The following is a 13,371-nucleotide window of genomic DNA, read 5'->3' on the forward strand; positions in this document are numbered from 1 at the left end:
ATAATTACAAAGTTTGTATTCTAATCTTGTAAATATACAAAGATACCGAGTGTTACAAGGTGGTAAACCTGCAACTAGTTAGCTAGCTGTTTTCAATTTGCTAAGCTAGAATTGGTGAATTTCTAAACTAGCTGTTATCGAATTGCTAAGCTAGAATTGGCGGAATGCTAAACTAGCTGTTGTCGAATTGCTAAGATAGCTGTTGTCGAAATGCTAAGCTAGCTGTTGTCAAATGCTAAGCTAGCTATTGTCCACTTGGTAAGCTAGCTGTTGTTGAATTGCTAAGATCGCGAGTAAATTATTGAATTTAAAGTTCATGTTCTATTTTTTTTTGTTTATTTATAAATACATATGTACAGTTTCTCTATTAATAAAGTGTTAAGGAGTGGTTAGTTTCCACGTATACAGCTAGCAACATTGCAAACCTGCTATACTAGACATTTTCCCCATTAATAAAAGTGTTACGGGGTGGTACGTTTCACCTCAGAAAACTGCTGTTGTCAACTTGCTAGCAAGTTAGCAAGTAAACAATTCAGTTTAAAATTCACTTCACAATCAATTTTTTTTGCTACTTTTTGAACAGTTTTTCCACCAATATAGCACAACAGGAATGACGTCTTTTGTTGACTTGCTGAGCTAACAAATATATGCTTCAATTTAAAATTCACTTAAATAAATAAATACATTTTAACGTGTTGTGAACCTCACCTCTGGCTAGCAACGGTTTTAGACTTGCTAAGCTAGCAAGTAAACGATTCAGTAGTAAAAATACACTTTATTTCTCATAATAGATAAAGCGAATGATGAAGTGTGTAATTGTTACGAGCTGGTATGTTTCATATTAAATGACTGCACTTATCTTTTTTTGAAGAAATACATTTGAAGTTAAATAAGTTTTCTCTTTTAGTTTTAAATATAATTATTTTATTTGTTGATTATTTGGTCCATTTTTTTAAGTGTGTTACTACGGGACGTTGAAGATCGACTCACAAAGCACGACAACAGTGTTACACTCTCATGCTGTTGATTGTGTTGTTGCTTCAGCCCTGCTCAGCAGAAACTGGAAGAAGATCTATTTCAAAGTCTCCAGTGAGTTTGTCGACGTCACACTTCGATGGATTGGACTCCTGCTTCTCTCTGGTATTGAAGTGGCATCATGACATATTTATAGAGGTTAGAAAAAAAGTGTACTTTACATCCTACACGTGTGCGACTGTAACACACTCCATAATCTTTCGGGGACAAAATGAACAGGTGGAGCATCAGATGATGATGTAATGCTTCAGGACTCACCTGACATGAGAGTCGTTCTCTGCCGCAGCAGGGTCTGTATGTGTGTGTGTGTGTGTGTGTGTGTGTGTGTGTGTGTGTGTGTGTGTGTGTGTGTGTGTGTGTGTGTGTGTATGTGTGCGTGTGTGTGTGGGTGTGTGTGTGTGTGTGTGTAGGGGGGTGTGTGTGTGTGTGTGTGCGAGTGTGTGTGTGCGAGTGTGTGTGTGTGTGTGTGTGTGTGTGTGCGAGTGTGTGTATTGACGCAGCACTGCAGCACGATCTATACTAATGATTTCCTATAGACACCTCAAGTTGATCTGGGAACCAGGGGAGGATGGGAAGAAGGGGCGGAGCTTAGATGAGGAACATACTATGACAGAGATCGATCTGAAATATACGCACTTGTGTGTAGACAATTAACAATTAACATGATTGTTTAAGTGCGATTTAATTCATGTGAGGACTCCACGAGCTTCCACTGAAGCTTTGGCTCATTTAAGTCTTTGGTGGAGACAGTTTGAATGATATTTACACGTAAATAAATAGACGGTTTCAAATTTTATGAAGGGATTTTGCCATTTTTGGTTCCATAAATGTAATTTAATTGTACATGTCATAGACCAGGGGTGTTACAAAAGGGGGGGGACACCCTGGACAGGAAGCCAATCGGTTGGCAGGACACACAAAGACACACAACCATTCACACACACACTCATACCTACGGACAATTTCCCCAAGTTGTCAATCAACCTCTGTATTTTTGTTGGACTGTGGGAGGAAACCGAAGTTCCCGGAGTAAACCCAAGCGACACGGGGAGAACGTACACACTCCACTTTACAATAACGTCCATTTGTGTAAATTGACCGACGATCCTGGTGGGCCTCGTGAAATGACCCGTTCCTATCATGGCTTTGAAACTCAGTATTCGTCGCTACCCTCACACAAACCTCGAATGATCTGGACTTGATCAAACTCTACGACACCTTCGCTCTTTTCCGTAGATCTACAACCTTTAAATTGACAAAGAGTCCATAGCAAAATAAAAAATAGCATTATTTAATGGTCAAAATGTCTGATGTATGGATGAACTATGACCCTAGTGTGTTGTGTTAACGGCTGAAATAACAACTACTGCCACAGTAGAGTATCTTTAAACTTAAGAAAATGTTGTCACAACACGATCTGGATCTTATAATCCATGTGTTTTTGTCGTTTACACTATTGTAACAGTTTATTTTGTGTCTAAACAAGAAGGATGTGTCTCGCCTGCAGTTCATACAAAACTCTGCAGCCAGAATTCTGAGCCGCTCTAGTAGAAGAACTCACATTTCTCCTTCAAACTCTTCACTGGCTGCCAGTTTCTTTCAGGATCAACTTTAAAATTCTGGTTCTTACTTTCAGATCTATTCATGGTCAGACCTTCCATCAGTGATCTGATCCAGACTTACACCCCAGCTCGGGCTCTGAGGTCTGTGGATCAGAATCTACTGATGGTTCCTGAACTTCAGGACCAGAGGAGAGAAATCCTTCCAGACTGTTGCTCCTAAGCTTTGGAACCATCTCTGTGTTTGATGATCTACTGACTCCTTCAAGAAACATCTGTGTTTGATGATCTACTGACTCCTTCAAGAAACATCTGTGTTTGATGATCTACTGACTCCTTCAAGAAACATCTGTGTTTGATGATCTACTGACTCCTTCAAGAAACATCTGTGTTTGATGATCTACTGACTCCTTCAAGAAACATCTGTGTTTGATGATCTACTGACTCCTTCAAGAAACATCTGTGTTTGATGATCTACTGACTCCTTCAAGTAACATCTGTGTTTGATGATCTACTGACTCCTTTAAGAAACATCTCTGTGTTTGATGATCTACTGACTCCTTCAAGTAACATCTGTGTTTGATGATCTACTGACTCCTTCAAGAAACATCTGTGTTTGATGATCTACTGACTCCTTCAAGAAACATCTGTGTTTGATGATCTACTGACTCCTTCAAGAAACATCTGTGTTTGATGATCTACTGACTCCTTCAAGAAACATCTGTGTTTGATGATCTACTGACTCCTTCAAGAAACATCTGTGTTTGATGATCTACTGACTCCTTCAAGAAACATCTGTGTTTGATGATCTACTGACTCCTTCAAGAAACATCTGTGTTTGATGATCTACTGACTCCTTCAAGAAACATCTGTGTTTGATGATCTACTGACTCCTTCAAGAAACATCTGTGTTTGATGATCTACTGACTCCTTCAAGAAACATCTGTGTTTGATGATCTACTGACTCCTTTAAGAAACATCTGTGTTTGATGATCTACTGACTCCTTCAAGAAACATCTGTGTTTGATGATCTACTGACTCCTTCAAGAAACATCTGTGTTTGATGATCTACTGACTCCTTCAAGAAACATCTCAAGACACTTTTATTTGAGCTTTTTCCTTGATTCCCAGAGACTCTTGTGTTTGTCTTATGTGTCGTGATCTTTTAAAGTATATCCTTTATTGAGTATTGTTTCATTGTTTAAGCGTTTTGTGACCCTGGTCTAGAAAAGCGCTGTATAAATATGACTTACTTACTAACTTTCATTTTGAGGTCCGAGCCCGAAGAGACACTTTCATGAAGCAGCTGTGGACGAGACAGACGTCAGTGATGGATGGTGGACACCACGGTCTGTGTAAACAGCTTTGAACCTGCAGCTTCCTTCAATCATTGTTTGGACGAGCGAGTCGGAGACGTGGTCGTGGGACAGAAGACACGCCTCCTTGGGTCGTGTCTCAGAGGAGCCGCGAGGACTTCCGGGTCAAAAGGGCAGCAGGATGATCAGTGTCGGCAGGTAATGGCTTCGCTCCGTCTTTGAACCGTCGACCTGTTTACAGAGAGGAACATCGTGTTGTCTCAGGACACGTAAGAACTCCCTCTTTGTGAGGAACGTCCTGACCTCGGTGGTGACATCATGGAGCAGCAGGAGGGCATGAGAACCGTCTGGATCTCATGTTCCTCTTCCTAGAGAGTCAAAGCATTTAAGATGATCCGACCGTGATGATCCTTTTCTGAGAGACTTTCACGACCGTTGCTCACATCATTTATCCACTGGTGGTTATATAGTTGTTTAGTTGTGTGGTTGTTTAGTTATATAGTTGTGTGGTTATATAGTTGTATAGTTGTGTGGTTGTTTAGTTATATAGTTGTGTGGTTATATAGTTGTATAGTTGTGTGGTTGTTTAGTTATATAGTTGTGTGGTTGTTTAGTTCTATAGTTGTGTGGTTGTTTAGTTCTATAGTTGTGTGGTTATATAGTTGTATAGTTGTGTGGTTGTTTAGTTCTATAGTTGTGTGGTTATATAGTTGTATAGTTGTGTGGTTGTTTAGTTCTATAGTTGTGTGGTTATATAGTTGTATAGTTGTGTGGTTGTTTAGTTCTATAGTTATGTGGTTATATAGTTGTATAGTTGTGTGGTTGTTTAGCTCTATAGTTGTGTGGTTGATTAGTTCTATAGTTGTGTGGTTATATAGTTGTATAGTTGTGTGGTTGTTTAGTTCTATAGTCATGTGGTTATATAGTTGTATAGTTGTATAGTTGTGTGGTTGTTTAGTTCTATAGTTGTGTGGTTGCTTAGTTCTATAGTAGTGTGGTTATTTAGTTGTAGAGTTGTGTGGTTGTGTGGTTATATAGTTGTATAGTTGTGTGGTTGCTTGAAACATCGCAAGAATCCCGCCAGATTCCGGCGACGACTGGGGACGAGAGGATACAGTCGACTCCTGCATCTTTTAACACCAACGTTTGGACGTACTTTGGCTTCCGGTTCTATTAATTAAACCAAAAAGAAAATTGGAACGATGAAAAGGTGATAAAAACTATTTATATTGTAAGATTTCTGTATATTTTCAATAGACCATTAAATCTATACAAACAGTTTTGACACGTTACAAGCCAGGTGGTCATAATGTATCTGCGGATTAGTGTCTACAGTGTTAATTATTATTATTTTAAGAATTTTTTATTTGTACGGCATCAGTCATCGTTATAGGATGTTATTGTAGCAATATTCGTGAGACAGTGAGATGAAACTTGAAAGAAGTACTTTAACATAGACGGAAAATACCTTTCGATGTATCGTGAGATTGTATTTTTGCTTGAAGGGAAACGTGTACTTGAGCCACTATTGTTCCTCCCTTCCTGGTGCTGGAGAGGAAGAGACGTTTTCCATCACTGTCACCTTTCAATAACGTCCTCTTTCTATCAACAAAACTCTTTTTTTATCTTAAATATTCAGACTTTTAATGGATGTATAAATACACCCGCCATTATAATTGTAATTACATTAATATTATTGTTTCAATTGCTTCCATTTCAAAATGATTTCGTCGAAGGGTTCTGAGTCCAAATGTATTGCTATGCTGCCCTCTATCGACGGGGAAGCGCCACAACAACTGAGAGAAACATAATCGAGTCCGTGGATAAAAAAAAAAGTTCGTTAAAAGACTATGTTGATAAAACTTTTAATGTCTGGGAAACATCACTAGTTATAGCTTGTGTTACAATTGACGAGTCGTTGGGCCGTCAACCTGTCAATCACGGCTAATGAGACTCACCTGCAGCACCTGTTAAAGGTGAAGCCGCACAGGTGAGTCCGGTCCGCCGCCATCATGCCCACCAAGAACGTCACCAAGGAGCGCGTCCTGAGGTTCAAGAACAAGGGCAAAGACCCGTCCGTCAGTTGCTCAAACACACCTTCATCTCTTCTTTATTCTCGCGCCATTTTCTCACGCTCACCTGTGCGTCCGCAGAAGCTGCGCGAGAAGAGGATCACGCAGTGCGTGGAGCTCAGGAAGGCGAGCAAGGATGAGAACTTTATGAAGAGGAGGAACCTTCGGCTGTCGTCGTTCCCGGACGAGGAGGTCCTGTCGCCCGAGTCTGCGGTGAGTTCACGGGGGCCCCTCGGGGGTCCCCTCGAGGTTACAGGTGCGTCGTGACCTTCTCTGGCTTGACCTTCTCAGGTCGCGTCCATCGACGAGATCATCGAGAGCGTGAACAGCGACGACAGAGAAGCTCAGACGAGAGGATGTCAAGCTGCGAGGTTTTATTTTTAATGCTTGAATCATTTTTACGTCTTATTCTACGTTTACATTTTACGTCTTGTTCTGCGCTTAAATGTTACGTCGTATTTCACATCGTATTCTGCGCTTAAATTGTACGTCGTATTCTGTTCTTAAATGTTACGGCGTATTCTACGTTTACATTTTATGGCGTATTCTGCACTTAAATTCTACGTCGTATTTTGCGATTAAATGTTACGTCGTATTCTGCGATTAAATTCCACGTCTTATTCTGCGCTTAAATGTTACGGCGGATTCTACGTTTACATTTTACGGCGTATTCTGCACTTAAATTCTACGTGGTATTTTACGTCGTATTCTGCGCTTAAATTGTACGTCTTTTGCGCATAAATGTTACGTCGTATTTCCCGTCGTATTCTGCGCTTAAATGTTGCGTCGTATTTCACGTCGTATTCTGCGCTTAAATTGTACGTCGTATTCTGTTCTTAAATGTTACGGCGTATTCTACGTTTACATTTTACGTCTTGTTCTGCGCTTAAATGTTACGTCGTATTTCACGTCGTATTCTGCGCTTAAATTGTACGTCGTATTCTGTTCTTAAATGTTACGGCGTATTCTACGTTTACATTTTACGGCGTATTCTGCACTTAAATTCTACGTCGTATTCTGTTCTTAAATGTTACGGCGTATTCTACGTTTACATTTTACGGCGTATTCTGCACTTAAATTCTACGTCGTATTTTGCGATTAAATGTTACGTCGTATTCTGCGATTAAATGTTGCGTCTTATTCTGCACTTAAATGTTACGGCGGATTCTACGTTTACATTTTACGGCGTATTCTGCACTTAAATTCTACGTCGTATTTCACGTCGTATTCTGCGCTTAAATTTTACGTCGTATTTCACGACGTATTCTGCAATTAAATGTTACGTCGTATTTTACGTCTTATTCTGCGCTTAAATGTTACGGCGTATTCTACGTTTACATTTCACGTCGTATTCTGCGCTTACATTTTCCTTCAAACGCCAACAAAAGTCATATTTTCGTGGTTCTGTACGTTGTAAAAGTCATGTTGACGTCCAGGAAGCTGCTGTCTCTGGAGCGCAACCCTCCCCTGAAGGAGATCATCGAGGCCGGACTCCTGACCCGCTTCGTCCTCTTCCTGAACATGGACCACGAGCCGGCGCTCCAGTTCGAGGCCGCCTGGGCTCTGACCAACATCGCGTCCGGAACCTCGTGGCACACACAGCAGGTGAAGCTAGTTAGTGTGGTTTAGTTTAGTTAACCTGAGCTTTGACGGCAGTGCTGGGTAAGGAAATTGAGATTGTCACGTCTTACAAGTTCCTGGGTGTTCACCTCAACAACCGCCTGGACTGGGTGGATAACACTGCTGCTCTTTATAAAAAAGGGCGGAGTAGACTCTACCTGCTCCGGAGGTTGAGGTCGTTTGGTGTCCGGGGGTCACTCCTGAAGTCATTCTATGACTCAGTAGTGGCCTCTGCCATCTTCAACAGTGTGGTCTGCTGGGGGAGCAGCATGACAGCAAAGGATAGGGCTAAACTGGACAGCCTTATTAAGAAGGCCGGTTACGTCCTAGGGCGCCCCCTGGATCCTGTGGAGGAAGTGTCTGGGAGGAGGATACGGAGCAAGCTGGCCTCCATGAGGAAGAACTTATCTCACCCTCTCCAGCACACACTGAGGGCATTGAGGAGCTCCATCAGTGATAGGATGCTCCATCCCAGGTGTGTGAGGGAGAGGTACCGCAGGTCCTTCCTCCCTGCTGCCATCAGACTCAACAACAAGAACACACCAAGATAATTATTTAACTGCACCTTTCTTGTTATTTTTGTAAATATGATTGTGTATATAATATAGTGCAGATTTATTTTCTATTCCATTTAGATTTTTTTTTTTCTTTTTAATTTATTTCTGGGTGTTTTATTTTTTGGCATTATGCTGCTGTTAAACCGAATTTCCCCTCGCGGGACAATAAAGGATTCTGATTCTTACTCTAAAGTAGTAATGTCGTTAGATTATTTAAGTAACTTTCAAAGTAACTAGTTACCAGGGAAGGTAACTTTTAGTGCATGTTTGGATGCTGGGATTTATCAGATTGGACAAAAGGTAAGAACAATAAAGTTAATTCTATTTTGTTGACTTAGACTTCTGTAGATTTACTATTTGTGAGTACACTATGTGTGTTGAACTTTGTTCTAGACACGCATCACAACAACAAAGTGTTGATACAATAAACTCCATGTTCAGGTGGTTGAACACGGAGCTGTTCCGAGCTTCATCTCGTTGCTCTCGTCTCCTCTGCTGCACATCAGTGAGCAGGCTGTGTGGGCTCTTGGGAACATCGCAGGTGAAGAAACTGATCCTTCTCCTCCTTCTCCCTCCATCCATCCTCCCTCCCTCCATTCTTCTCCTCATCCATCTTACTCCCTTCTCCTCTCCTCTATCCCTCTCCTCCTTCCTGAGAGTCTGGTTCACCTTCATGTCCTTGAACAGGTGATGGTCCGGTCTACAGGGACGTCCTGATCGAGTGTAACGTGATCCCGGCGCTGCTGACCCGCATCTCCCCGGACACTCCTGTAGGTACCAGACCCACCAGGACCAGAACCGGTTCCCGTGAGATGATCCGAGTCTCGTGTGCTCCTTAGATCGGGTACCTGAGGAACCTGACGTGGACTCTGTCCAACCTGTGCAGGAACAAGAACCCGTCGCCGCCGCTGTCGGCCGTGCAGCAGGTGAGTCGCATGACGCGGTGTCGCATGACGCGGTGTCGCATGACGCGGTGTCGCATGACGCGGTGTCGCATGACGCGGTGTCGCATGACGCGATGACGCGGTGTCGCGTGACGCGGTGTCGCGTGACGCGGTGTCGCATGACGCGGTGTCGCATGACGCGGTGTCTCATGACGCGGTGTCTCATGACGCGGTGTCTCATGACGCGGTGTCTCATGACGCGGTGTCTCATGACGCGGTGTCTCATGACGCGGTGTCTCATGACGCGGTGTCTCATGACGCGGTGTCTCATGACGCGGTGTCTCATGACGCGGTGTCTCATGACGCGGTGTCTCATGACGCGGTGTCTCATGACGCGGTGTCTCATGACGCGGTGTCTCATGACGCGGTGTCTCATGACGCGGTGTCTCATGACGCGGTGTCTCATGACGCGGTGTCTCATGACGCGGTGTCTCATGACGCGGTGTCTCATGACGCGGTGTCTCATGACGCGGTGTCTCATGACGCGGTGTCTCATGACGCGGTGTCTCATGACGCGGTGTCTCATGACGCGGTGTCTCATGACGCGGTGTCTCATGACGCGGTGTCTCATGACGCGGTGTCGCATGACGCGGTGTCGCATGACGCGGTGTCGCATGACGCGGTGTCGCATGACGCGGTGTCGCATGACGCGGTGTCGCATGACGCGGTGTCGCATGACGCGGTGTCGCATGACGCGGTGTCGCATGACGCGGTGTCGCATGACGCGGTGTCGCATGACGCGGTGTCGCATGACGCGGTGTCGCATGACGCGGTGTCTCATGACGCGGTGTCTCATGACGCGGTGTCTCATGACGCGGTGTCTCATGACGCGGTGTCTCATGACGCGGTGTCTCATGACGCGGTGTCTCATGACGCGGTGTCGCATGACGCGGTGTCGCATGACGCGGTGTCGCATGACGCGGTGTCGCATGACGCGGTGTCTCATGACGCGGTGTCTCATGACGCGGTGTCTCATGACGCGGTGTCTCATGACGCGGTGTCTCATGACGCGGTGTCTCATGACGCGGTGTCTCATGACGCGGTGTCTCATGACGCGGTGTCTCATGACGCGGTGTCTCATGACGCGGTGTCTCATGACGCGGTGTCGCATGACGCGGTGTTGACGTTGAAAATGTCTCGTTTAAAATCAACTTTCACAATAAAATGTGAAGATGTTGAGATAAAAGATTTAAAGGTTAAATCAAGTTGATCGAACCAGTTTAGAGCAGCATCGTTGACACTTGAATTGAAAGTATTTTTAAGCATTAGATCTATTTTTAAATGTGATTTAATTTTTGAATAATCAAATGACCTTTTTATTTATTTTTTATATTGTAATAAACAAAATGTAAATATGCTGATGCTTGTAAAAACAATATTTTAAATCCGTATTTTTACTCGACTGTAATTTATTTTTAAATAAATTACAAAAAAATGGAATCTTTTAAAAGTTATTTATTACAATAATTAAAAACATAATTTTTAAATAAGAAGTTTGACATTTTAATTCCAACTTTTGTTTTTAATGAAATATAGTTATACAACATTTTTATACAGAATTTAGATTTTAATTTCAATTATTGTAATAAACTAAATTTTTTTTTAAAAATCACGTTTTAGTAAAAATACAGATTTAAAATATTGTTTTCACAAGCATCCTAAAAATTGTATTAGTTAATTTATGTTGGATTTTCCTTTTTAAATGCTAATTTTTTTTTAAACATTTAATAATTGTGTAAAACATAATTTTTTTTTAATATGAAGTTTGACATTTTAATTCCAAAAATTATTTTAAAACAATTTTTAAACGTCAAAAATGTTGGCATTTGAAAGGAAAATCGAACAAAAACTCTTGCAGGTTCTGCCCTCGCTGACCCAACTGCTCCACTTGAGCGACAAAGACGTTTTGTCCGACGCCTGCTGGGCCGTCTCCTACCTCACGGACGGAGACAACGACCGCATTGAGATCGTGGTCCGGACCGGGATCGTGCCTCGCCTGGTGGAGCTGATGACCCACAAGGAGCTCAGCGTGCTGGTACCGCCGCCGCCCCCTGACCCTTGACCCCCGTCTTACAAGCCTCCCCCCTCCAGACCCCGGCGCTGCGCTCCATGGGGAACATCGTGAGCGGCTCCAACCCGCAGACCCAGGCCGCCATCGACGCCGGGATCCTGGACGTGCTGCCGCAGCTGATGCGCCACAAGAAGGCGAGCGTCCAGAAGGAGGCGACCTGGGCTCTGTCCAACGTGGCCGCCGGGCCCTGCAAGCAGATCCAGCAGCTGATCACCTGCGGCCTGCTGCCCCCCCTGGTGGACCTGCTGAGAAACGTGAGGTTCTGGACCGAGTGTCTCGGACCTTTTATGGACGGCGTTCTTGTTTTTTCAGGGAGACTTCAAGACCCAGAGGGAGGCGGCCTGGGCAGTGACCAACATCACCAGCGGGGGCACCGTCGAGCAGGTGGTCCAGCTGGTGCAGTCGGGCGCCCTGGAGGCCATCGTCAACCTGCTGCAGGTGAAGGACGCCAAGGTCATCCTGGTGATCCTGGACGCCATCAACAACATATTCCTGGTGAGATCCACGTACTTTAGAAAACAAGTAAAAGTTCAATTTCTGAAGATTTACTTCCAAAGTAAACATTTATTGCACTTTTACAAGTTTGATCCAGTAGCTCTGGGATCTGCTGGTAGAGTCTGACGCGACTATACCAACATTTATATGTTGAATTACAAAATTTAAATTCAATATTTCTTTTCATAAAGTTTGGAATTCAAATATCAAACTATTTAAAATGTATATCTTGATATTTATACTTAAAATTATATATTTTTTTAATTCAAATAAAATTGAATCAGAATTTAGAAGTTCTGTCCTCAGAGAAAATTCACACATTTTAAATGTAGAAGTTGTTGAATAATTAGTTTTAAAGCTCAAAACTAAAACCTTAAAATAAAATGTTCTACATTTGAAGCGTTAAATTCAAACATTAATTTTAATTAATGTTAAACGTACGTTAAAAGTGTATATTTGAAAACGAAATGAGTGGTTCATACGTTCTTTAAAGGGTATTTGATGTTAAATCAAAAACGCATTTAACATCAAACATTTTAATACATTTTCTTTTTGAATAATTAAATAAAATGTATAAACTATTGAATTCAATCTTTCATTTTTAAAAGGAAAAACGATTAATTTCTTTACATAGTACGATTTTCTTATTCCATCATAAATATTAGACAAATTAAAAAGTCAAAAAGTGTTTGAAGAATATTAGAAATTAATCTTATTTATTCAGCCTCTGGATGTCAACCTTTCAATATACACAACTACGTTTCCTTAACTATTTATTTATTTTTGAATTCAACGATGATTCTTACACCAATATTATATTCACTTTAAAAGCGAAAGAGTCACCAGACATTACCAACAGAGCACCGAGCTACTGGATCAACTTTCAGACAATCATGCGACGACGTGGAAAAACACGATCAAATAGCTTAGAAAATATACTTTTTAATTATTTATGTTTAACAAATGTTTTCATATTAAAGGAATATTTTCATGAGATTAAATTTGTATTTCTTTGAATAAGATTCTTTAAATGCATGTCAAAGCTTAAGGTTTGTAACGTTGGAGACGTTACATTTTTCTTAATCTTCTGACACTTCCACACCTCGCCACCAGGCGGCGGAGAAGTTGGGCGAGCTGGAGAAGCTGAGTCTGCTGGTGGAGGAGCTCGGGGGTCTGGACCGGATCGAGCTGCTCCAGAGCCACGACAACGAGCTGGTGTACCAGGCGGCCCACAGCCTCATCGAGAAGTACTTCAGCGAAGTAAGTATTTTATGATGTTTTTAAACTTAGAATGACGACGTTTGTCTCTGCAGGACAACGAGGGTCTGGAGGTCGAGGCCACGAAAGACGCCTTTGTGTTCAAGACGCCGGAGACTCAGACGTTTGAATTTTAAATAAATGTGGATATTATTGGATAATAAACTTCAGAATCTAACAAACTGACTTCACTTTAGTTGTAGTTTTATTTACCATCATTTTAATATAATGCTGCGGCTCTCTTGCGCCCTCCAGAGGCCGCGCGCGTGTACTGACAACATTGGCGTGACTCGTTTTAAGAAAAAAAGACAAAATATTGAATAGATTTAGTTTCACCAGATTATCATAATGTGAACCTTTGAGTTTAGAATCAGGTCCTGATGATCAAAAGTTAAATGATCCTCAACTGTTTAAACATTTGAAAAGTGTCTGTGAACGCATCGTT

At 42.3% G+C, this 13,371-nt stretch overlaps 1 protein-coding gene across 2 annotated transcripts; it reads left to right on the plus strand.

Annotated features, from left to right (window-relative positions):
• Positions 1-5,922: 5,922 nt before the first annotated feature.
• kpna7 (karyopherin alpha 7 (importin alpha 8)) lies at positions 5,923-13,063 on the plus strand. Of its 2 annotated transcripts, none has more exons than XM_087785510.1 (12): positions 5,923-5,988; positions 6,064-6,231; positions 6,274-6,353; positions 7,419-7,587; positions 8,601-8,700; positions 8,847-8,929; positions 8,999-9,085; positions 10,962-11,138; positions 11,195-11,428; positions 11,487-11,669; positions 12,783-12,929; positions 12,983-13,063. In XM_087785510.1, the coding sequence occupies exons 1-12, from the start codon at positions 5,923-5,925 to the stop codon at positions 13,061-13,063; spliced, it is 1,575 nt and encodes a 524-aa protein (XP_087641636.1). The 2 variants fall into 2 exon arrangements, with proteins under 2 accessions (XP_087641636.1, XP_087641643.1); XM_087785517.1 differs by having other exon boundaries at positions 6,064-6,195.
• The last annotated feature ends 308 nt before the right edge of the window (positions 13,064-13,371 follow it).

Source organism: Callionymus lyra, chromosome 1 (genome assembly GCF_982586985.1).
Source record: "Callionymus lyra chromosome 1, fCalLyr1.hap1.1, whole genome shotgun sequence".
In the NCBI taxonomy this organism is placed as follows: Eukaryota; Metazoa; Chordata; class Actinopteri; order Syngnathiformes; family Callionymidae; genus Callionymus; species Callionymus lyra.

Coding starts and splice junctions, on each gene's coding strand:
- kpna7 (XM_087785510.1), top strand. CDS start 5,923: ATGCCCACCAAGAACGTCACCAAGGAGCGCGTCCTGAGGTTCAAGAAC. Junction 7,588..8,600: donor CCTCGTGGCACACACAGCAG/GTGAAGCTAGTT, acceptor CTCCATGTTCAG/GTGGTTGAACACGGAGCTGT. Junction 8,701..8,846: donor GGCTCTTGGGAACATCGCAG/GTGAAGAAACTG, acceptor GTCCTTGAACAG/GTGATGGTCCGGTCTACAGG.